The sequence below is a fragment of the Pleurodeles waltl genome, chromosome 1_2, assembly GCF_031143425.1.
Source record: "Pleurodeles waltl isolate 20211129_DDA chromosome 1_2, aPleWal1.hap1.20221129, whole genome shotgun sequence".
NCBI classification, from domain to species: Eukaryota; Metazoa; Chordata; class Amphibia; order Caudata; family Salamandridae; genus Pleurodeles; species Pleurodeles waltl.
Window position 1 is genome coordinate 77,434,182 of NC_090437.1, and position 25,916 is coordinate 77,460,097.

Sequence of the window (25,916 nt, forward strand, 5' to 3'; positions counted from 1 at the left end):
CCAAGGGCCCTGATGCCAGGGAAGGTCTCTAAGGGCTGCAGCATAGCTTATGCCACACTGGGGACCCCTCACTCAGCACAGACACACTGCTTGCCAGCTTGTGTGTGCTTGTGAGAACAAAACGAGTAAGTCGACATGGCACTCCCCTGAGGGTGCCATGCCAACCTCACACTGCCTATGCAGTATAGATAAGTCACCCCTCTAGCAGGCCTTACAGCCCTAAGGCAGGGTGCACTATACCATAGGTGAGGGCACCAGTGCATGAGCACTGTGTCCCTACAGTGTCTAAGCAAAACCTTAGACATTGTAAGTGCAGGGTAGCCATAAGAGTATATGGTCTGGGAGTCTGTCAAACACTAACTCCACAGCCCCATAATGGCTACACTGAAAACTGGGAAGTTTGGTATCAAACTTCTCAGCACAATAAATGCACACTGATGCCAGTGTACATTTTATTGTAAACTACACCCCAGATGGCACCTTAGAGGTGCCCCCTGAAACCTTAACCAACTACCTGTGTAGGCTGACTGGTTCTAGCAGCCTGCCACACTCGAGACATGTTTCTGGCCCCATGGGGAGAGTGCCTTTGTCACTCTGAGGCCAGTAACAAAGCCTGCACTGGGTGGAGATGCTAACACCTCCCCGAGGCAGGAGCTGTAACACCTGGCGGTGAGCCTCAAAGGCTCACCCCCTTTGTTCCAGCACCGCAGGGCACTCCAGCTAGTGGAGTTGCCCGCCCCCTCCGGCCACGGCCCCACTTTTGGCGGCAAGGCCGAAGGAAATAATGAGAACAACAAGGAGGAGTCACTGACTAGTCAGGACAGTCCCTAAGGTGTCCTGAGCTGAAGTGACTAACTTTTAGAAATCCTCCATCTTGCAGATGGAGGATTCCCCCAATAGGGATAGGATTGTGACCCCCTCCCCTTGGGAGGAGGCACAAAGAGGGTGTTCAGGAGTTTCTTGGTCTTTTGGAAGCAGGGCAGTCCTCTGAGGATTCAGAGGTCGCTGGTCCTGGGGAAAGCGTCGCTGGAGACAGGCCGGTAGGGCTGGGGCCAAAGCAGTTGGTGTCTCCGTCTTCTCTGCAGGGGGTTTTCAGCTCAGCAGTCCTCTTCTTCGTAAGTTGCAGGAATCGGAGTTCCTAGGTTCTGGGGAGCCCTTAAATACTACATTTAAGGGCGTGTTTAGGTCTGGGGGGTTAGTAGCCAATGGCTACTAGCCCTGAGGGTGGGTACACCCTCTTTGTGCCTCCTCCCTGAGGGGAGGGGGCATATCCCTAATCCTATTGGGGGAATCCTCCATCTGCAAGATGGAGGATTTCTAAAAGTCAGTCACCTCAGCTCAGGACACCTTAGGGGCTGTCCTGACTGGCCAGTGACTCCTCCTTGTTTTTCTCATTATCTCTCCTGGACTTGCCGCCAAAAGTGGGGGCTGCGTCCAGGGGGCTGGCATCTCCACTAGCTGGAGTGCCCTGGGGCATTGTAACATGAAGCTTGAGCCTTTGAAGCTCACTGCTAGGTGTTACAGTTCCTGCAGGGGGGAGGTGTGAAGCACCTCCACCCAGAGCAGGCTTTGTTTCTGTCCTCAGAGAGCACAAAGGCTCTCACCGCATGGGGTCAGAAACTTGTCTCTCAGCAGCAGGCTGGCAGAGACCAGTCAGTCCTGCACTGAACAATTGGGTAAAATACAGGGGGAATCTCTAAGATGCCCTCTGTGTGCATTTTTTAATAAATCCAACACTGGCATCAGTGTGGGTTTATTATTCTGAGAAGTTTGATACTAAACTTCCCAGTATTCAGTGTAGCCATTATGGAGCTGTGGAGTTCGTTTTTGACAGACTCCCAGACCATATATTCTTATGGCTACCCTGCACTTACAATGTTTAATGTTTTGCTTAGACACTGTAGGGGCATAGTGCTCATGCACCTATGCCCTCACCTGTGGTATAGTGCACCCTGCCTTAGGGCTGTAAGGCCTGCTAGAGGGGTGACTTACCTATGCCACAGGCAGTGTGAGGTTGGCATGGCACCCTTAGGGGAGTGCCATGTCGACTTACTCGTTTTGTCCTCACCAGCACACACAAGCTGGCAAGCAGTGTGTCTGTGCTGAGTGAGGGGTCCCTAGGGTGGCATAAGAAATGCTGCAGCCCTTAGAGACCTTCCCTGGCATCAGGGCCCTTGGTACCAGGGGTACCAGTTGCAAGGGACTTACCTAGGTGCCAGGGTTTTGCCAATTGTGGAGACAACGGTACATTTTAGGTGAAAACACTGGTGCTGGGGCCTGGTTAGCAGGGTCCCAGCACACTTCTCAGTCAAGTCAGCATCAGTATCCGGCAAAAAGTGGGGGGTAACTGCAACAGGGAGCCATTTCTTTACACTACCACAGACCCCATTTTACAACTGGTGCCAAGTCTTTGCCTTGAAGACCCACCGGGTGAGTCTTGTCTGAGGAGGATGGTGCACAAAGGCTGTACCAGACATATTTTGTACCCACACACACATGTACAAGCTGTCCACACACGCACACTTTCTCTTGCTCCACGTCAACCACATTACCGCCTCATCTGAAGCCTGTTCAGTTTTTCAGCCACGTATAGCCCATCACTCCCTGGGGTGAAATGTAAGTTATGGAAGACTAGACTGGCAAATTATTTTCTGTCCTCAAGGAGTGCAGTGATAAATGTGGTGCTACAGTGACTATTGTAAGTGGCAGTTTAGTTTTAAACTCAACACTGATGAAAGTTTTGTGCTCGGGCAAGCTAAGTAGTTTTATTCAAATCAAAATGTAAACATAACAGCGCAAGCAAGCTACTGAATCAGTTTAAAAAGGCATGTCCACAAAAGTTATCCCAGGGTTCAGGTCCGTGAAAACCTGTAGGGGGAGATTCACCATGTGAGGTTTAATCCTCTTTTGCTTGTCTAACCTGTGACGGGTTACATCTTGGCCAGTGCGGGCACAACACATTCAGTTTGCTCAGTCTTCCTGGCTATAGAGAACAAGCTCTTGGGCACCAAAAACATATTTCTTGTGAAATGATCACACAGCCGTGATGACTGGTGCAAAGAATACGTTAATTAGTGCGTGGGCACTGTATGCGAAGTCTGAATGTAGTTAGTGTGGGAGTGAGTTGCCCATCATGGGTCTTGCCCAGTCAGGTGGCATGACTGTGTGGGGGGGGGAGGGGAGAAGCAAATCGCTCTGTCATAGGGTGCTGAGTATACAGCCTCACATTGTCTTGATTGGGGGCAAGCCTAAACAAGCACAGGTGGTGAAAGAATAGGCTGAAGAGTGTTCCTCTGGTTTCACTGACAGTGACTTGGAGGTGGTCGTGGTCATCTTTGTGGTATAGAAGCAAAGAAAACCATTCCAAAGACCACCACAACGGCAGAATCCAAAACAAGTGCTGGAAATAATCACGAACTGACATAGATGGAGCAGTTGAAATGTATAAAAAATTATGGGAGCTTAAAGCTCCTCTGGGTCAGCAAAAAGCATGAGCATGTGGCTTCCTGTAGAAACTGTCCACTTCGGCACATGCACTGTTTAGCATTTATTATTCTGCTTTCCTGCATGACAAGAATGAGGTCACAGCCCTGAAATTTGAGACTGAGACTAGGACAGGAACACTGTCAAATTCTAACACATCTGAAATGCTACAATTTGATTTATGTTGTAGCAGTCATTCTTGTGTGAGCTGATTGCTGTCCTGGACAAACTCCAGTCTATTCACAATGGTACGATGTCTCACCCTCAAACAAGTACAGCTTCACTGTTCGCTGGGACCTCTTTGCATTCCATTTCACATTTGGTCAACAGTGCATAAAAAAGCTTGAGTGTGTACTTGAAATTAATATCCCACTCAGATGAATTTCCCAAAAAATAATCGCTGAATAAGCGAAATAACCAAGAACAGTGTAAGGAAATGCCTCCTTGGCATGGTTGCCCCCTGACTTTTTGCCTTTGCTGATGCTATGTTTACAATTGAAAGTGTGCTGAGGCCTGCTAACCAGGCCCCAGCACCAGTGTTCTTTCCCTAACCTGTACTTTTGTATCCACAATTGGCAGACCCTGGCATCCAGATAAGTCCCTTGTAACTGGTACTTCTAGTACCAAGGGCCCTGATGCCAAGGAAGGTCTCTAAGGGCTGCAGCATGTCTTATGCCACCCTGGAGACCTCTCACTCAGCACAGACACTCTGCTTGCCAGCTTGTGTGTGCTAGTGAGGACAAAACGAGTAAGTCGACATGGCACTCCCCTCAGGGTGCCATGCCAGCCTCTCACTGCCTATGCAGTATAGGTAAGACACCCCTCTAGCAGGCCTTACAGCCCTAAGGCAGGGTGCACTATACCATAGGTGAGGGTACCAGTGCATGAGCATGGTACCCCTACAGTGTCTAAACAAAACCTTAGACATTGTAAGTGCAGGGTAGCCATAAGAGTATATGGTCTGGGAGTCTGTCAAACACGAACTCCACAGCACCATAATGGCTACACTGAAAACTGGGAAGTTTGGTATCAAACTTCTCAGCACAATAAATGCACACTGATGCCAGTGTACATTTTATTGCAAAATACACCCCAGAGGGCACCTTAGAGGTGCCCCCTGAAACTTAACCGATTGTCTGTGTAGGCTGACTAGTTCCAGCAGCCTGCCACACCAGAGACATGTTGCTGGCCCCATGGGGAGAGTGCCTTTGTCACTCTGAGGCCAGTAACAAAGCCTGCACTGGGTGGAGATGCTAACACCTCCCCCAGGCAGGAGCTGTGACACCTGGCGGTGAGCCTCAAAGGCTCACCCCTTTGTCACAGCCCAGCAGGGCACTCCAGCTTAGTGGAGTTGCCCGCCCCCTCCGGCCACGGCCCCCACTTTTGGCGGCAAGGCTGGAGGGAACAAAGAAAGCAACAAGGAGGAGTCACTGGCCAGTCAGGACAGCCCCTAAGGTGTCCTGAGCTGAGGTGACTCTAACTTTTAGAAATCCTCCATCTTGCAGATGGAGGATTCCCCCAATAGGGTTAGGATTGTGACCCCCTCCCCTTGGGAGGAGGCACAAAGAAGGTGTACCCACCCTCAGGGCTAGTAGCCATTGGCTACTAACCCCCCAGACCTAAACACGCCCTTAAATTTAGTATTTAAGGGCTACCCTGAACCCTAGAAAATTAGAGCCCTGAGCTGCTGGTGTGTTGACTTTGGGGTTGCTCGGAACCCCCAACGGTGGGCTACCTTGGACCAAGAACTGAACCCTGTAAGTGTCTTACTTACCTGGTAAAACTAACAAAAACTTACCTCCCCTAGGAACTGTGAAAATTGCACTAAGTGTCCACTTTTAAAACAGCTATTTGTCAATAACTTGAAAAGTATACATGCAATTTTTATGATTTGAAGTTCCTAAAGTACTTACCTGCAATACCTTTCGAATGAGATATTACATGTAGAATTTGAACCTGTGGTTCTTAAAATAAACTAAGAAAAGATATTTTTCTATACAAAAACCTATTGGCTGGATTTGTCTCTGAGTGTGTGTACCTCATTTATTGTCTATGTGTATGTACAACAAATGCTTAACACTACTCCTTGGATAAGCCTACTGCTCGACCACACTACCACAAAATAGAGCATTAGTATTATCTATTTTTTACCACTATTTTACCTCTAAGGGGAACCCTTGGACTCTGTGCATGCTATTCCTTACTTTGAAATAGCACATACAGAGCCCACTTCCTACAAACAGTTTTTATAGGCCTAGACCTGAGACGTCTGCAGCAGATAAGGCTAGAGTAGCACATCATCTCATCTATCAAAACAATTTACATGAGGGTGAGCTTTTGTGTGTCTGTCCTCTGCAGACAATGATTTGTTCAATGTCCTTGAGGAAATGCTGGTGGACCTCATGAGTGCTGAATGTTAGCAATGATAATCCTATTCAGAAAGACTGCCCGAGTCTGTAAGCAGTACTTCAGAAATGTAACAACAGTTTGAGGCTGCATCCAAGAAAATGCAAATTCATTGTATGGGGCATAGAATTCTTGAGCTTCTTGTACACATCAGAGCGTTTACTACAATCCTAAAAATAGGTTGGGTATTAAAATGGCCTCAGTCCTAAAGTGAAGTCAACTTGGCGCTTTGGCATTAGTGGTTACAAGTGTATTTGTTCCAGAGGTTCATTAACCTGACGGGTCATTTTCTAGGCTAAAGCAGTAAACGTATCTGGCTCTGTAAAAGCAGGGGTTGCAGCCACTTTTCACCTGTCAGACAATGTTCGAAGTTTAATCTCTCATGGTCCTTGTTTCCCGGAGACTTCTATTTAAAGGCAATAAAAACAATATATGGTCAAAAAAAGGGGGAAGTGTATGCCTTGACTTACACTGCAAAATTAATTTCTCAAACAAAGGAACCCCATTTACTCAATCCGGTATCCTTAAATTAATTTATATTTTATTTCTTTACCAAATCATTCATTATAAATCTTTTAGTTCAATCGCAAATTTCTTAAGGTTTTTATAAGTACTAGGTGCTCCCCAACTGCATTTGGCTATCTGCTCACTCATTATCTTTGTCATTCTCCTTCATTTCTAACTGAATTGATTTTGGCAAGACAAGTGACAGCAAAAGCTAACCAGAACCATTACTTGGTTTAACCTTTGTTTCTGTATTTAGTTCCGTTTTTCTTTTGCAGGTGATCTTTGCAGAGTTGTTTCAACTTCCGTTACCACCTCATATTGATGTCATGTACACGACTCTACTTATTGAACTTTGCAAACTTCAGCCTGGATCCTTGCCACAAGTTGTATCCATTTTATGCATCTGCTTGGACAAAAATAAATGTCATTAGTCTGGAGACTTGGCTGTATTAGAATTTTTATCTTTCTTATTCCATTCGCATCACTGTGTGTACAATTTTCTGATGTATGCTGCTCAGTAAACTATATTCTTTATTTTTCAAAGGCATGACATGCAAGTCCAGCAGGATGCTCCCAATATATTTGGGGAGGTTACCCTATCTAAGTGTCATTAATCCCGTTTGTTTCAGCAACTATGCACTTGTCTGCTGCTTTCATCTGGATCACACTGCTGTGGCATGGCGAAGAGTAACAGCATCTTAGTGTTGACTTAGATCCTAGATTGCACATGATATGTAAAATTGGATGCCAAAATTAACTACAGTTCTCGATCTTGGCCACGTTGGGGTGATGAATTAAGGGAAACATGTCATATGGTGTACTGCTCAGGAAAAGCTACTGTGATTGATAACGAAAGTCACTAATTTCTTTCTAAAAGTGATCCCCAGACTTTTAGGCTTCATAAAGGGTGCCTGGCATGAGTATGTAGATAAGCAAGGATTATAGGAGCCGTGATAAAGCTGAAGACCTGTACAGGCTTTCTGAACGGCTGACGCATGTGATGGCTTGAAATGCCCGAAAGTCATAGTTCCTTATCTGATATCGGAGTTCTCTGGCTTTTTAATTCCATCTGGGTTACTCGGCAATAAAGGATATTTCCTTGGGTATACCTCAAGATAAGTAATAAAAATATCTGTATCCCTGCTATAAACCAGCTTTAATTTAGTTAAGGACGCCTAGCAATGGTTGAGCTCCACCAAGGCGGTATTTACCTATCGAGGTGTGGGAAATCACTCTTGATGTAGCGTGCCACGATAAGTTCTGGGTGATGTAATTGTTCTAAAATCTTTTGGGATTCCTGTAGGGTATATCAAAATCCTTTAGTATGAACCTGGGCATCTTTTGTGAGATAGGTGTATGTATGTATATATGTATATATGTATGTATGTGTATATATGTATATATATATATATATATGTGTATATATATGTGTATATATATATATATATATATATATATATATATATATATATGTGTATGTATATATATGTGTGTATGTATGTAAATATATATACCCTTGAGTAAATTTATCTTGCAAAGCGTGTCTTCACCTGATAGTTCATGTTAGATATGCAGTCACCATGCCTAAGCGCTCATCTTCTGAAACTTTACGTTTAGTACTGGATAGCTTAAAAGCTTTTATTTAAAGTTGTGATCTATTCTATTTTTTATAAAACATTTTATAATTTTTATTTTAATACAAGTGTGACAAATTAACACTTTTTGTAAATTATAACTATATCAATGTTTTTAGGTTTGAGTTCTATTTAATCCCAAAAAGCTTTGTGCTTAAAAATCTTGCTTTAGTCTGTCGGTGACATAATGTGTTCTGAATGTGCACACTATAAATACACCCAACGCTCCTTCCAAAGTATAACTAGCCACAAATTAGAAGATACTTATTAGTGTCTTAACTCAAAGGCCCACAATTTTAACGCCACTGGAAAGATGAGACATTTGAGGCTATGACCTTAAGGTCAAGCTTTGGTGCCTCAGTCGATTAGTCCCTGTGAGTCAACTGAATACCAGATTTTAAAGATAAAGTAAGACCTTTCAAAGTCTGAAGAATATACATTCCAAGTAATTATTGTTTAATTAGTACCACAGAAACCATCCCCAGTGGTTAATAAATACCATAAAGCATTTACTTTTCAATTTCAGTTTCAAAGCACACACATTTTACTGGTAAAGTTTAGTTCTCTTGAATGTGAACACGTTCAATTGAAAATACGTACATCTGTGGCGTAGGCAAATCCCTGTTTTCACTTTAAAAATGTTTTTAAAAAAATTGTCACGCAGGTTTACTTGTAAATTCATGGAGTTCAAATGAGTCACACTTTAACCTTCCCAAATATGACGTTTTTTTCAAATTTTTAGCTGCAGCTGTACAATGAATTAGTATAATGTTAATACCACTTATCCTTACTACCAATGTTAAATTCCAGCATAGCAGATATGTAATCAGCTAGGTTTCTATCTAATAATAATACCATGTCAAAGTATATTTCCTATATGTAACGTGATCAGACCAAGTGGATGTTTTTTCTTGAGAAATAGATATCATTTTCTGTTTGCTATGAAATTGATTGATTCATAAGCTCCCATCTGTTACTGGTAATATGGCCTTCAGAATGTTTTTCAGAGTGGGACTTGAAGCTAAATTCAGACATCCAATGAGATGCAAAATAGTCCACGCTTTTCTTGAATCTTTCACCAAGTTAGTGTTCCAGACACCTACAGTTCCTCTTTAACTTTTTGGTGTTGGCATTTGGTCTTGAAAGAACTGGGCCAATTTAAAAGGGAAGTGCTCATTATATGAGCTGTCGAATATATTTAGGAGCTACAGTTGGCAAAATTGAGGCTTGGATAAAATGTTAATTGAAGCTTTGTAATACTAAACCATTATTTTACGCATTACCTGTCCTTATTCCGTCGCTTCAGTACTGTTATTATTGCTTTTGTGGCCCATGCCTTTGACACTCAAGCCTGTTTGAATTCTCTTCTTTTTTTTTTTTTTGTTTTGGCTTTTTAGGCACTCACTCCTAGGATAGTGTTATTTACAATTGTGTAATCACCTTTGCGGGCATGTTTTCCTTAAATGACCTTTTCAGCTTGCACAAGCTACAGAGATGATGTACATGCGGATGGACACAATGAACATAACTTGTGTGGACAGGTAAAGAAATGCATTATTTCATCATTTGAAAAGAGGGATTCTGCTATGTTCTATAAATCTATGCTCCACCAGGTCTCATACGCTGTTAATTTGCTGTTTGCAAGAGGCAGTCGGCTGGGATAATTATAATTCTTCACCTCGTGTGATGCTGTCTGAGGTTCACTACTTTTTCCCTTCTTTTATTTTCTGTCTCTGAGGGTTCAACCTCCAGGCCTTGGTTAGAGGTGTCTTAAAGGTTTCAACAACCTGCCAATGCTCATTGTGCCTTTTTGGCCTTTTTGTGGCATCATACTAGACTAGAAACCCAAGACCATGATTTTGCCTTATACCATCGGTGTATTATTTATTTGTTGTCCATTACTACCCCTCCTTCTGACTCTGCCTTTCCTCCTGCAAATCCCAGCCACTTGTTTAAAGACTTAGAACGAAGAACAAGAACCAATGTTTCTTTCTGTAATGTGTGCATGGGGTACAGTTTGTGTATATATGTGTAGCTATATATGTGATGATATGTTTATTAATTGTTTAAAGACATATACCCTGATTAAGAAAATTTGTAGTCTGTACCTTTGCAGTGACATTGTGAATAAACCCACTGACCTTCTAGCTAAACATAAATTCAGACACAGACTGATAAATGATTATCTCGTTGTTAGAACAATGCCATAGGTGTTGATTTATCCCCAGAGCTACTATATCCCTTTTGGCTCCACGAGAGATCCACGAACAAAGGTTTAGACATGTCCTGATAGTCGGATGTTTGGGCCCTTACTGCCACTACACAGCATTTTCTAGGGCATTTACCAGGCTGACTGGCTGCCCTTTGGTCTGTTTGCCAGAGGGCACTCCCCTTGTGACATTAGTCACCCTTTGGCATTGCTTCAGTTTTTATGTTCTAGCCTTTTTTTGTCATGGCACAAAACCTCTACTGTGAAAGCTTGTTCTCCTGGTCCTCGTTTCTCAAGGAAAATTACTAAGAAGCTTCTTGGTTTTTGGCACCATAGTAAAAGCTAGCAAGATGACTTTTACAGAAAAAACCTCAGTGGACCGACCGAGTGGCAGATGAGTGAAATGCAAGAATATTTTCAATACACAGTCTGACACATTTTGATTCTTCTAATTGTGCTATTTGCCGATGGTTGTCTCGCATGTTTGTTGCATACAGTTGGCATTTTCCAGGTCTGATCCCATCCCATCGCAGGCTGTGAAAAATCGTAATATTACCTGACCTCCACGTCTAGTGACTTGAGTTACCTACTTGATCTAGCTGCAGTGCACTTGATTCACAAATTGGTCACACAATTTCTTCAAAACATTTGCTTCACCACCAACCCAATAACTGTGGCCTACCATATTACTAGCAAATCCGAATTTGTCATTAAAGTACCTCTTGAGAAATGTGCATCAGAGGTGGTGGACATCTGTAAGTATATCAACATATAAATGTGCCAGAAAAATCCCAAAACTTTAACACATCACTGAAATAACATCTCTGATCAGATGCACACACTGCCACCCTCCTGCCCCTCTGGAAGAGCATTGCAAGCGCCCTCAAATACAATAGATATACCACGTATAACAGTGGGAACATCACTGTGTGGTAGCCGTGTAGCCTTTTGTCCATACTCAATACAGGTACAACATGATAGAGCAATACAAGCAAACACCGAGACCACCAATAGTGATCCATTGATTTTGATTGGACACATGCTTTATTCGATCAATCGATCATCAAAGCGAATATACAATAGTAATAAAATCCAAAGTAGTATATAAACATAAATACATAAAATACAATTCAGTAAACATTCCTCAACAATACACAATGCAGCTGCAAACCCCCCCTACAATTCTTCTTTAAGGAATAAAAAAGGTATAGACCACTCGTGATTAAGACAGTCCTGATAACGGAATTGCGTATGCGCCATGCTGCCAGTAAGTACTTGCTGACAGCGTGTATTAAAATCATAGAGTGGTGACTTATTTAAATTCTCAAGGCGGATCCATTACTATTGAGTCACTGGGTGCTTGCGGCTGCCTCAAGACTGGGTACACTTCACTGGTCAGACGTGCAGACACCCTCTGAGCTGAGTCACTTTCTCTGTTCTTGGCATTCTCAGCCAGTGAGCAAATTGCATGCTTTGGCCGGACAGGCCAGTCAGGATTCCCCTGTGTATCCAGGGCCCCAACGCTTTCCTACCACCAACTAAATAGGTTTCCTGCTACCACACCTTGCGCTTTATTATATTATGAGAACCTTGTGATCTCATTAGGTGGCCCTAATACAAAAATATATGTTGTCATTTACTTATCTTTGTGGTCACCGTTGTGATTGCACTATATTGCATGTATTTCATGAGCGTGTCTCTTGCCTATATACTTTCCTTACTGTGGGATCATATTCTTTCTCCTTTGTAGTTGATGGAAACAGCTAGACCTAAATTATTTATTTCATATTCAAACCTTCATTTTGGTCCATCAGTGTATGTGCAAATCCTTTCTAATGCTGCTTCATTAAACGACCAGCCTTTGCTCTCTCATGAGGAAGTGGTGCTGACTACTTATTACCCTGTTAAGAGGTTCAACTTGCATGACTGTATGCTTCAGCTCCTTTACCTACAAAATGTAAAACCATCCATAAACAGTCTCTTTAGTGGTAAAATGCACTGTACATTAACTATGCATTTACAATGAGACCAATTAATTCCCTACACACCACAAATGGATTACCTTGGAGATTCCATTATATTGTACCATTTTCTTTCAAAGGCCTTTCTTCGAGGGGCTCACAAAATATCAACTCATTTCCAAATATGTGATTAGTCAAAAATCTGGACCTTCAGTTTTCCCTGTGGGGTTTCCTCTTTTTAGTGGGAACATAAATGAGAGTATTTATTTCCAGTTTGGGACAGGTGAGTCATGCACTCTGCTTCACATTTAAAAAGGCATAGACTGTGTTTGAATAGTCACATTTTAGAAGGCTCAAAATACGTTTCTGGAAATCGGTGTATGGATGACAACCATTTTCCGTTCAAAAAAGAGGGGGGGGAAAAATCTACGTCTTTCTCCTCTGTCCATTTTGTAGATGAGGGTGTGGGCTACATTTGCAATGCCGTTGCAGCTGGTGCTAATGATAGACAGACTGTGAAAGTATGTCAACACGTACTTCCAGTCACACACAGTCAGGCACATACACCATCAGAATCACAATCTGTCCTCACTCTCCCTGATAAAGACCTATGTCTAAAAAGGAGACTTTGCCTTTTAACGCTTGAATCACAAATTAAAGTGCCTAAAAAAATTGATAGTATTTCCTGCTGTGCAGGACAGGGATTTGTACATATTTTACAGTAATAACTGCTCTCTGGTAGATAAGTGTCCTACTCCAGTGTGAATTGGGCACAGTCGAAAGGTTCTGACTAGTGAATTATTTCTTGTCCGAGCTTCTTCTTACAAACTGGCTCCATGAATTGATGTTCTGGTTTATCCAAGCCAGGTTCTTTTGTCCAGCAACATTTTGGAGCATGCAGTTTCTATTTTTCTCTCAAGTGTGGACACTCAAGTATCAGCATGGAGTACAGTGTTGCTTCTTTTCCCCCTTAACGTTTAGCCATGATGCACAAAATTCACACTGCTGAACAACATGGCTCAAAGACCTTGACCAAGCCAGCAGCTCTTGCACAGTCAAGAACTATCAGCTTTGCCTATGCTTTCTAATAACCCTTCTACGGACTTTTGATCGGCCAACTTCTGGCTCTCATTTTGGGAATGCATGCATAAGTGCCGTCATTTAGGCCCCATAGCACCCTTGCTACCACAAAGAGTTGGAACCCAAGGCCTCATTGTCAAGTTGTAAGAGGCAGCCACAACTGAAGTGGGGTTCCTGCTCTCACTCTGTTCCCCTGGTGCCTCTGTACCTTCTGTATCCTTTGGTAGTTACGTCCCTGGAGAGCATTAGAGCGTCTCATCCCCAGCCTTGGTTTATCCACCACCACCAAGAGGTTGGCTTCTGGGTCACTGCTATGGTTCAGCGGGCCCTGCTGCAAGCAAAGAATTTGGCCCGACTGGTCACAGGGAGTGGCGTTAGAATAAACCAAGATATGAGTGTATTGTCTAACAATCTGCCTGAGTGCCTCTGCTGCACTCTTGAGAGCTGAGCCCTCTAAATGCACTGGTATTATTTGATGATCCACACTGCTCCTCCCCTAACCGCCCTCCCACAAAACGAGAGTTCAGTTGCACGAATGCATTGTTTTTGGTTAATTCGCCTTCTACAGGGCGGTGGAACTGGAGATAAAGCTAAGGGCCCCCAGTTCAAGCAATAAAATTCACCACACCATCTGGTTTGCAAGTGAAAGACTGCCATGCTTCGGTGCCAAGGGCAGTCACACACCAATGCACCAGGGTCATGGCAGCACTGCACTTGCTACACTAGCTGCACTCGTGGCCGGAACAGTTTTTTTAACGCGCTCCGCTATCCGTTAATATTGTGCCAGCGAACCTCACTCCCCGCCTCAGTCCATTTGTTTCTGGTCAATAATTACATTTTCATAAAATGTGTGTGGACTGATTGGCACGACAGGCAGGAAGAGCCACTGGGTACTCCCGCAACGGAGATAACTACATGTGAAAGCCACAGTATCAACACCATCTACGGAAACATGATCCATTATCACATGAGGACCTTCAAATGCGTCCAAGATGTGCATTTTACAGAAAACGATTGTTATAACACGTTGCTTCAACTATAACAATGTCACCCACATATAAGCCACACGTGACCTCTGACTTGCCCCTTATTTTACTCGTAGTATTGTCATCAGGAGGGTGGCAGGAATGTGTCTTACTGCTTTTTTTAAAAACACTCACTTTTACTTGACATATAATCTGATGTATTAAAGTGAAACACCTGCATTTGTTAAAGAAATACATTCCTTAATTTTAAAAGCACTTTATCATGCTCGAAGATGATCTTTCCATGATTTACATGCCATGATTTACATTAAGGGCTCTGCTTGCACACGGACTTGGAGTCAGAGCCCACCCTTGAGTCGGCTCCTCCAGGTTATTTGTTGGCTCTTCCACTTTTACCCAGGTCATGCTGTGTGCAGCCGCAGGGAGGCATCCACTGGCATCTAAAGGCTTAGGAGATGGGCGAGCTGTGCCATCTTATTTGCTGCTGTTGATGTCTGTTGCCTGGTGGAGTGGCCACCTATGAAATGTGGCACTATACTGAGCCCAACCAGTTTGGCGCGGGAACCACAGATCTAGAAGCACCACATGCAGGGGTTATCAAAGGCAGTTTGCACACTTCTCAGGCTCTATATCCCGCGCTGGGTGATAGTAATGAGTCATTTAGAAGTGTCAACCACGTCCTGGTAAATATCACCATATCCACGAAGGACGTCACAATGGTGAACTGCTATTTGATTGGCTGATTACAATGCAAGGTCAGCAGTTCAAGTCTGCGCTGCAGTCAGCCAATCAACGCCTGTTCTTTTTCACCCATACATTTTTTAATAATGCTGAGCTTGCTCCCCCAGAGCCTCCCACTGGCCCTGCACTAAGCGGACTATTATTAGCACAGTTGTAGAGTTGACTAGCCCCGTCGTGCCAGTAGGCCTAAAATCTGGCTCGCCCTAAAAGAAATTCTCTCGCCATAGCGAGTGGGCGAGTAGATTTTTCGAGGCCTCGTATTTTGGGAAGATCTAACCTTCCACCATGATTCAGACTATTTATTCTGTACCTGAAGCTGCTAGGAGATCTGGGGCCAAAGGTCTACATTAGTGTGGCCATTGTATTTTAGCTGCGTTTATAAAACATTATTCATACCTTTCTGAGACCTGAAGTACTGAATAGTCCGAATGTGTTATTTATATAGTGCTTATTACTCCTAGCAAAATCGTGAAGTGCTCTTTGCCACTTCTGCTCTCTACCGATGAAGGGCTAAACCCAGAAACGTGTCCAGAGATAAAAGCACTACCTGCACCAACTTTAGTGAAAAACGACAGCAACTTTGAAGTAAGCGTACCGCATTTACCAGAATGCGATGGGGTGAACTGTACTGGGATGAGAGGCAGTGTGGTCCCTCCCAACTCGTGTTTAAAAGGCTCCCTTGAGCCAAGGAGCTGATGAGATCACCTGGGATGCACCTGTGTGTGTACCTATGAATTGTTCCTGTGAAGACTTGGACAGCATACTAGCAACCCCAGATTACTTTTCTCTGCATTCTGCTACTTCTGCTCCTTACTGATGAAGGGCTAGACCTAGAAACGTGTTTATAGATAACAGCACTAACTGGACCAGCTTTGGTGGAAAACTACAGCAACTTTGAAGTAAGCGTACTGCATTTATCAGGATGCACTAGGATGAACTGTGCTGGGATGAGGCAGTCCCCCCCTCCCCCCTTGGTGTTTAAAATGCTCCTTGAGCCAGTGAGCTGACAGCATCACCTGGGGTGCACCTGTGAAGATCTGGGCAGCACACCAGCAACCCCAGATGACTTTTCTCTGTTCTCTTCTGATGAAAGGCTAAATAAACCCAGAAACACATGTCTAGAGATAACCGCACTACAGGCCCCAACTTTGGTGAAAAACTACAGTAACTTTGAAGAAATACTGCATTTACCAGGTTGCAATGGGGTTAACTGTGCTAGGATGAGAGGTAGTGTGCTCCCTCCCCCTTGCAGTATTTTGAAGTGTTCAGGTTTGCATGTATATTGCCAGCATATCATGGATGAAATATCGTCCCACAAACGTATTGTGGCCAAAATACTGAGTACCAAAATATTTTAAAACTACGTATGGGTGAATAAAGGTTTACTGTACAACTCCTAAGATATATTTAACTTTGTAATATTTAAATCTTCTGTTTCGTCAGTAAAACCTTTAGTTTAATTAGTTGTTGTACTCTGACAGTAAACGTTATGTTTTTTACATTAATTATCTTGACCTACCACTTCTTTAACATAGTTTGGAATTTCCATAAAGTAACAGTAATACTTGTTTTCTGTGTTGTTGTAAAGTTTGTTGTAATTTAGAAGGCCTTTTCCTTAAGAACCCTAATAAAGTGGAATTAAAAAAAATAGAATTTTGCTAATTTCACCTCCTTTCATCCTGGAATACTCTGATAGACTTGCACTTGATTTCTGCATGTTGTGGCCGTGTACCTGTGTGGAACATTACTATCACACTCATTGCTTACTGGTATGTTAAATATATTTCATTGTTTTTGTTTTTTTATTTTAAGGTTGGTTAACTGGTTTTCTCACCATCTGAGTAACTTCCAATTTCGCTGGAGCTGGGAAGATTGGTAAGCATTATTATTTGACATATTTATGGAAGAACAAATGTCCTTCTGTATCTCACTTTACCAGATAAAATGCTTTTAATTAACCTGTTGAACAAGCACTAAATGTGTAGTAAATGCCAATACCATCTCTAGTTTGCCATGTGAACTAAGCCCAGCACATCTATACGAATGATATTCAATGCTATATATTCATCATGTACGGTTTAAGGCGTAGAGTTTGTTCTCCAACATAGAATCTTTCATTTATTTGCATACTTGAATCATTCCTCGTTGTCCGGCTGTGAATCCTCAGCACATTTAAATAGTACTAAATTGGCCCTAGGCCTAAACAGTGTTTGTGTAGCAGCACACTCCTCATTTGAAGCAAACCAAACTTCAGCTAATGAGGTGGAAGAGTCGGCTCTTCACTCTCCTTAAAGGCTATCATAGATGGGATTTCAAAGCACAAGTGTGAAGAGTATGTAATAAAAGGGCCACTGACTGAAGAAGAGAAAGGGTCACATGTGAATAAATTGAAAATTTCAGTGTTGGAGAAGTGGACTTTCAGGTAAGTAAGTTGCCAGCTTTGGATCTTTCATATATTCACATGCTTTAATCAGAATGGTGAGCAGTGTATATCTGTCAAAACCCCTTTCAGAGGGCCGCGGAGCACACAGGAGTTACTGGGCCAACCATGGAAATTGAGGCCTTTTACTTCTAATGGCCGGGACATGTCCTGTTGTGTACTCTGAGTAGCTGTGCCAAGTACCCCTTCTTCTCCTGACTCTGAAAACATGGTGTGTAGGAAGTTGGCTCTGTATGTACTATTTCAAAGTAAGGAATAGTATGCACAGAGTCCAAGGGTTCCCCTTAGAGGTAAGATAGTGGCAAAAAGAGATAATACTAATGCTCTATTTTGTGGTAGTGTGGTCGAGCAGTAGGCTTATCAAAGGAGTAGTGTTAAGCATTTGTTGTACATACAGAAGGAATAAATGAGGAACACACACTCAGACAAATCCAGCCAATAGGTTTTGTTATAGAAAACTATCTTTTCTTATTTTATTTTAAGAACCACAGGTTCAAGATTTACATGTAATACTTCAAATGAAAGGTATTGCAGGTAGGTACTTTAGGAACATTGAATTAGCAAAATAGCATATACAGTTTTCACATAAATCACATATAGCTATTTTAAAACTAGACACTTAGTGCAATTTTCAACAGTTCCTAGAGGGAGTAAGAGTCTGTTAGTTTTTGCAGGTAAGTAAACCACCTATGGGGTTCAAGTTTGGTTCCAAGGTAGCCCACCGTTGGGGGGGTCAGAGCAACCCCAAAGTTACCACACCAGCAGCTCAGGGCCGGTCAGGTGCAGAGGTCAGAGTGGTGCCCAAAACGCATAGGCTTCAATGGAGAAGGGGGTGCCCCGGTTCCAGTCTGCCAGCAGGTAAGTACCCGCGTCTTCGGAGGGCAGACCAGGGGGATTTCGTAGGGCACCGGGGGGGGGACACCAGTCCACACACAAAGTAACCCTCAGCAGCACGGGGGCGGCCGGGTGCAGTGTGCAAACACGCGTTGGGTTTGTAATTGAAATCAATGGGAGACCAAGGGGTCTCTTCAACGATGCAGGCAGGCATTGGGGGGGGGGGGGGGGGGGGGGGGAGCTCCTCTGGGTAGCCACCACCTGGGCAAGGGAGAGGGCCTCCTGGGGGTCACTCCTGCACTGGAGTTCAGATCCTTCAGGTCCTGGGGGCTGCGGGTGCAGGGTCTTTTCCAGGCGTCGGGGAGCCTCGGGATTCCCTCTGCAGGCATCGCTGTTGGGGCTCAGGTGGGACAACTTTGGTTACTCAAAGTCTCGGTGTCACCGGGGGGTCCTCCCTGTAGCGTTGTTTCTCCACCAGTCGAGTCGGGGTCGCCGGGTGCAGTGTTGCAAGTCTCGCGCTTCTTGCGGGGATTGCAGGGGTCTTTAAATCTGCTCCTCTGGAAACAAAGTTGCAGTCTTTGTTGAACAGGACCGCTGTTCTCTGGAGTTTCTTGGTCTTTTGGAAGCAGGGCAGTCCTCTGAGGATTCAGAGGTCGCTGGTCCTAGGGAAAGCGTCGCTGGAGCAGTTTTCTTCTGAAGGACGGTGGGCTACCTTGGACCTCAATTTGAACCCCGTAGGTGGTTTACTTACCTGCAAGAACTAACGATAACTAACCTCCCCCAGGAACTGTTGAAAATTGCACTGTGTCCACTTTTGAAATAGCTATGTGTTTTATGTAAAAAGTATATATGCTATTGTGATTATTCAAAGTTCCTAAAGTACTTACCTGCAATACCTTTCAAATGAGATATTACATGTAGAATTTTAACCTGTGGTTCTTAAAATAAACTAAGAAAAGATATTTTTCTAGAACAAAACCTATTGGCTTGGAATTGTCTGAGTGTGTGTTCCTCATTTATTGCTTGTCTGTATGTACAACAAATGCTTAACACTACTCCTTTGATAAGCCTACTGCTTGACCACACTACCACAAAATAGAGCATTAGTATTATCTCTTTTTGCCACTATCTTACCTCTAAGGGGAACCCTTGGACTCTGTGCATACTATTCCTTACTTTGAAATAGTGCATACAGAGCCAACTTCCTACAGTGTTGTACTCTCCCTTCTTCACTGTGACACTCTACTCCAACAGATCCACTCTCCGACACTACTCCCCCCCACTCCAGTGTACGACACTGTACTCCCCCACTCCATACCAGTATATTTTACACAAACTGGTGTACCACATGGCAAAAATATTACCAAAGCTAATAGCTCTTGTATTGGAAAGACATATTGGCTTTACCCATGCTTGTTTAAAATAGCTGCAGATCTATGATGCAACAATGATTTACTCTTCAAGTTGGGGCTTCCATGAAAGGTTATAGGAGAGTCTCATACCAAGATAGTTGAAACTCCTAACCCGCTCAATCAGTGTCCCATCTACCTCAATTTTATATTGACATGAACGATGGGGTTTTAGGGCTATAAACTGTTTTCCCAGCACTTAATTTGAGGCCTCTGTTTACACAGAACTTGTGAAATTCCCTCAGCAGAACTCTAAGACCCTTGGGTGTGTGTGACATGAGTAGTGTGCCGTCAGCACAAGAGTGCTGATCCTTGCTAAATTAGGGGTGTTATGTTGACAGCCACTTGTCCACCCCAGCAACCCATTAATAAACAGAATAAGGTAGGGGCGAGAACACACCCCTGTCTAACCTTTCATCCAGGTCTGGAGCCGGACGAGAACATGCCTTGCAAAGATCTTTTATGTTGTCTATAAGACATATGTGTCTAATTCCCAGAGTTATCTCTTGCTCTCTTCTTGTGTATGGGGAGAATAATAGCCCCTCTCCATGACTCGGGAAGATCTTCCCCCCACAACTGCATTAGTGAGGGTATTCAGATAAAGTATCCAGACTTCAGGCTTATAAAGAAACAAATCACCTGGAATGATGTCAGGCCCTGTGGCTTTTGGCACTTAATTGAGTAAAAGGCCTCCTCAGTCTCTTTCAGAGAGAGAATGCACACAGGTTGTATATGTTAAGACAAATGCAACCCAGAGGGCAAAGATGGGTGTTCAATATTGTCGGAATAGACAGGCACATGAGTAACATGTTTTGGGCAACCCAATGTCCACCTGGCTGGAAAAACACTCAGTTGGCTGCCATATGCAATAATTCTCCAGAAGGCTTAGGTTTCTTTTCTTGTCAGGGTGTCGGCGAGTTCGACCTATCGAGCCTCCTTCCAGACTCTCCAATTGGAGAGTTGACTTGTATGTCTTTCTGGCAATAGTTTATTCAATTGTATCACCCTTTCAGGCCGTTTCTATCAGCCTCTGCTTCGCCACTCTATACTCACTTGTACCATGGACAAGAAACATTTGGGGTAGTTTTCCTTTTGTAAAAAAAAAAATTAAAAAAAAAAAAAATGGTAAGGGCCGAATGATACAAGACAATTATTCCAGTCAGTCAGCTGTGTCATATAAATTAAAGTCAGCAAAACTTTGATAAATTCTAGAATAATAAATCATTGTCTATGTCGCCCCATTTAACATTTCTAAAGTTGTTAGCATGTGTCAGTGGCGCTAGGGTAAACTCTGGTTCTCTGTCCTGAGGGATAAGGAGAACCTCTACAAAGGTCGAAACTAGGGAATCAAGCTATCTGAGAGGGTGAAATATAACCTTCATGTCACTTAAGAAGGGCCACAATCTAAGATCCAAGATTATATAATCAGTATAATTGAAAGATCTGCTCCTCTCAAAGGTCGATTTGGCCAGATGGTCAGATTTGACTTGCCCACTGCTTACTGTTAAGCCATGATCTAAGATTAAATGAAAAAGCAGGATAGCCAGCTTTGACCTGATTTGCCAATAGCTCTGGAATGCCCCACTCCTCATCCTGTGATAATAGTAGGAATAAGAGCGGCTCAAGGAGTTCAAAGTGAGTAATGCAGTCCCATCTATGATCACAGGCCATTCTTGCTTTATTGAATCAAGCAAAATTTGCAGAGTGAAGTATTTGTGATTCATCATTATCTGAAACCTAGCAGACAGAAATATTGATCACAACAATGTCCGTATTTCACTCTAGGTGTGTTCTGTAAAGTCAGTTTAATGACCAAGATATCCTTGGAACTAGAGAAGTTTTTCTACCTTACAGATAATTGAGGACTTTACCCAGATTATAATACCGCCCAAAGCTCGCCCAGAGCTAGCTGGAATTGCATTATCATAGAATGTCAAGTAACCAAGTCTAAAGTCCGGTTGTGCATATGTTCCTGTAATATGATGATTGTCAATTGATTAACATTTGGAATTGTATTTGTCTTGTAGGTCAGATTGCGTTGCTCAGGACCTAGACAGGCCGAAACCACAATTTGTAAAAGAAGTTTTGGAAAAATGTATGAGGTGAGTGTATAACATTGTGGCTTAATTTGTATATTTTATTTCTTGCATATATATATATATAGAACATTTGTTATTTACTTGAGGATATCAACAGCATACAATTCTGCTCTACACAAATACATTAAAGTAGCCAAAATGACCCTGTCCGAATGAGAGCTATCCTTCCTCCTCTGCCTCTTCCTCCTTTTTCTGTTCAGAACTGCAGTTCTTAGAGGTGCCCTTCTGACTGACAGCCATTTCAGATATCACCAGAGCCAGCCCAAACTGATTTTCCGAGTCACCTTTTGAACTGGGTGTGAGATACTCAAGATGGAATCATGCTTCTCAGTCAGTTGGAAATTCATAAGTTTCACACACCTAATGGGTATCGCCTGGCCATGGAGGATAAGCTATGACCTACACACTTGAAGGAGAGAAGAACAGTAGAATTGCTGCTTCTTCTGGGTCAGATCTAAACACCTTGCTTTTTACCCTGAAGAGGAAGGAGATTGAGGGCTTACTATTGGGAGTTACCTGCACCTGCAAAAGGTTCAGGGCCAGCTGACTGGAATCACCTGCATAGATGACATCCCAACAGACCATGATAGCAAGTTGAGGAATGTGAGTCAGTTTAGGGAGGATTAGGATGAGTTTGGCTGCTGAGTCAGTATTGTTTTCAGTCTCTTAAGTAGTTGTGAGGTGATTCCTATGCAGAGTTTGTTGTAGTCCAGCCGGCTGGTGACCGAGGCTTGTGAGACACTCTAGCTGTTGTCAATGGAGCACCATTTTAAAGTCTTGCGGAGCATGCGAAGGGTGAGGCAGGCGGATGAGAATGTTGATCTGTATTTTCATGGTGAGCTTACTGTCTAAGATGCCAGGATTGTGGGGCTAGTCGCTTGGAGCGGGTGAGGGTCCTAGTTTGGGTGGGGGGCACCAGGCACGCTCCATGTGGAGGTGTTGTTCCCAAAGATCAGCTGTTCTGTTGGTGCTCAGTTCGCTCATCCTGGTTGATATGCACCTGCGGAAGTTGGTTAGCGTGGTGGAGGGATCTTCTGATAGTCATAAGCTACACTGACGAAACCCAGCTCATTCTTTCACTATCAGTCCATGCGATCTGACGACGTTGGCCAAGGGAGTCATGTAGGTGTTGAACAGGGTAGGACTGAGGGATGAACCGTGAAGGATGCCGCAGATAGTTTTTGGTTTCTGAGGTGAAGGTTGGGAGGTGGATTCTTTGTTTTACCTTTGAGGAAGGAGGCGATCCACTTGAGGGTGTCTCCTTGGATTCCAATGCTGAGAAACCTTTTGATCAGGGCGAGTTGTGATACTGTTTCAAAGGCTGCTGAGAGGTCAAGGATGGTCAAGCCAGCTGTTTTTCCCTGGTCAAGGAGGGCTCTGATGTAGTCTGCGGCTGCAAGCGGGGTGTTTTCTGGCCATTGTTGGTGCAGAATCGGGATTGGGAAGTGTCCAGAAGATTGTTGAGCGGTAGTTCTTGAGTTTATTGTGGTCGGCGGAAGGTTTCTTGCTTAGAGGCTTGACTTCTGTGTGCTTCCATTCTTAGGGGAATGGGGCTGTGATGATGGATGTGTTGAGGATGGTGGCAAGTTCGCTGCTGGTTTGATCCCAAGGTTGAAGTTGTGGTGGCGACAGAGATCCATGGGTGCTCTGGAGTAGGCGGAAGTCATGATGGCTGTGGTGTCTTTCGTAGTGAGCTGGTCCTAGGTGGTCATGTTCCTCCCTTGTGTGGTTGAGGTGGGTGGATTGGGGTTAGAAATTTGTAAATTTAGATTTGGTCATGGAAGACGTCTGCCAAGGAGTCGTACAGTTCCTTTGAAAGGGTGGTGATGTTTTCAGTGACTGAATGAAGCAAGCTACAACCACGGCAAGGTCAGAGTTCTCCAGCCCCTCAGTCAGCCAGGTGTTGGTGGTATTGGTTGAGGGTGGTTTTGAATGTTTGATCTGTGGCCTCTTTGCTGGTGCGCCACTTTTCGTTCAAATTCTTGACGGTCTTGCTTCATAGTTTAGTTTGGGTGTATACCAACTGGCTTGCTTGGAAGACCATTTGTACTTTATGGGTTTGCTGGAAGCAACTTTGGCTGTGCAGTCCATGATCCAGGTGGAGAAGGTCTTGACTGCCTGTAACATGTTGGTTGCAGTGTGAGGCTGGGAGGTGTTGAGTGTTGATCCATTGGTTCTCTGAGATCTTGTTCAAGCTTCGGTGTGACCTGCAGGGTGGCTTGGAAGAGGTGCTAGAAGGTCCCGAGATGATGAAATTGACGATTGATTGGTTGGTCCTGGTGAGCTCAGTGACATGTCTGTACTTGGTTTTGTTGCTGGATCTGAAGATCGTCTCGAGTGTGTGTCCTGTGATGTGAGTCGGGCTGGTGACCAGTTGATTGAGGCCGGTGTTGTTCATGCTTTAGAGGAGGTTGGACATGTTGGTATCATTTGTGTGGTTGAGGTGAAAATTGAGGTCACCGAGGAAAATGTAGTTTTTGGAGTCTGTGGTGAGTGGAACAATGAACTCTGGAATGTCGTTGCAGAAGCTTGGACAAGGTCCTTGGGGATCTGTTGTGCTCTAATTAATTCACTTAGTGTGATTGTTTTTTCTGTCAATAAAAGGAGTAACACCAACAATTTAGCAGAAATCTCACCTGCATTGTGGTGTAAGTGCATAGGTCACAAGTGCTTTTAAAAATCCAAATGGCGTCCATTTTATTGACTGGGGTAGGGTAAAAGTTGACGTTTAAGGGGGGGGGGCGAGACACTCCCGCCTGTGGCACTTCCTGTATATGAAAAGCAAGCATTGAAGTAAGACCTCTCATCTCCTGAGTTTTTTTTTTTTTAGTTAGTCCGCCAATTATACCTTTCAATCTCTTGTTGAATCTCTCAACTTGGCAATTGGTTTGTGGGTGATATGAGATAGTGAACTTATAGGTCACACCACATTCAGCCCACGTGTTTCAGGTAGCCAGACATGATGTTTGTACTTCTGTCTGACACCACCTGCTTTGGAAAGCCCACTCTGGTAAATATATCAATAAGGGCCCTAGCTCCTGCAGGGGAAGTAGAAGTCCTCAGTGTAATTTCCCCAGGATGCCTGGTTGCATGATGCACTATAACCAGCATCAATTGGTTTCCTGATGCTGTTTGAGGGTCCAGGGGACCAAGAATGGCAATCTCCACTCTCTCAAAGGGAACCCCAAACACTGGAAGTGGAATTAAAGGAACCTTTGGGTGGCCACCTGTCTTGCCACTGGCTTGATAGGTGGCACAGGAGTTAAAAAAAAAAAAAAACCTTCACCTTCTGAGACATTCCTGGTCATTAGAAGTGGTTCACCTGACCTACTCCAAGTTTTAGCCTGGCCAAGATGCCCTTGCCAGACTGATGTCATGGGCCAGTGTGAGGAGAAATTCTTTAAACTGCTGAGGCACTACCACTCTCCTAATGACACCCGGTTTGGTGTCTCTGGCCTCAGTGAAAAGGAGCTACTCCTCCCAATAGGTCCTGTGGGAGCCACTGACACTTCCTTTTTCCTGATAAACAACTTGCTTTTCTTAGGCCTTCAAGAGTGGGAAAGGTCCTCCGCCCCTGGCACAGGTCTTCCCTAGTGGGTCCCCCTGGGTCCAAGAGCTCTGCAGTGTAAGGCCCAAGTTCCTGACACTCCGTTCCCTCTGGGGCTGACAGGCCTTCTCCCTGAGAGGTGACCTGGTATGCTGTCTGTTTGGAAGCTGGATTTCATGACTTCTTGTCCTTTCTCTTGGTAGGTTGGGCCATTATCCCAGAATCCAACTCTCCTTTTTCACCTTGGGCTTTGCACTGTGCTTTTGTTACACACATACACACCCATTCAGGTAACCCAGCATAGCTGCATGAGTTTCTTTCAACCTCAGTGCACGCTGTGGACTCCAGACCATTGTTTAGCAGACATTGTACAGGGATTGCAGGAGATACCATCACCTTCTATTGGCCAGTAACTCCGCCCATTCTAAGGATACCATCACCATGGGATGTACCTTAGCCGGATTATTAGCACTGAGGACTGTACATGTCTCACCAGCCAAGTATTTGTCTGAGGATACCAGTTGCTCGGTCACCATGGTGACACTGGCACCAGTGTCTCTTAAGGCTTCAACCCTAACCC

The 25,916-nt window shown here is 43.9% G+C and overlaps 1 protein-coding gene across 1 annotated transcript in view; it reads left to right on the top strand.

The window, feature by feature from the left end:
- The window catches only part of NCBP1 (nuclear cap binding protein subunit 1), a 511,810-nt gene that overhangs the window by 122,555 nt on the left and 363,339 nt on the right, over window positions 1-25,916 (top strand). Inside the window, exons 11-14 of the mRNA XM_069236547.1 lie at window positions 6,672-6,782; window positions 9,507-9,571; window positions 16,820-16,882; window positions 21,718-21,792. Coding sequence (XP_069092648.1) covers window positions 6,672-6,782; window positions 9,507-9,571; window positions 16,820-16,882; window positions 21,718-21,792 — 314 coding nt within the window. The remainder of the gene's footprint in view (window positions 1-6,671; window positions 6,783-9,506; window positions 9,572-16,819; window positions 16,883-21,717; window positions 21,793-25,916) is intronic.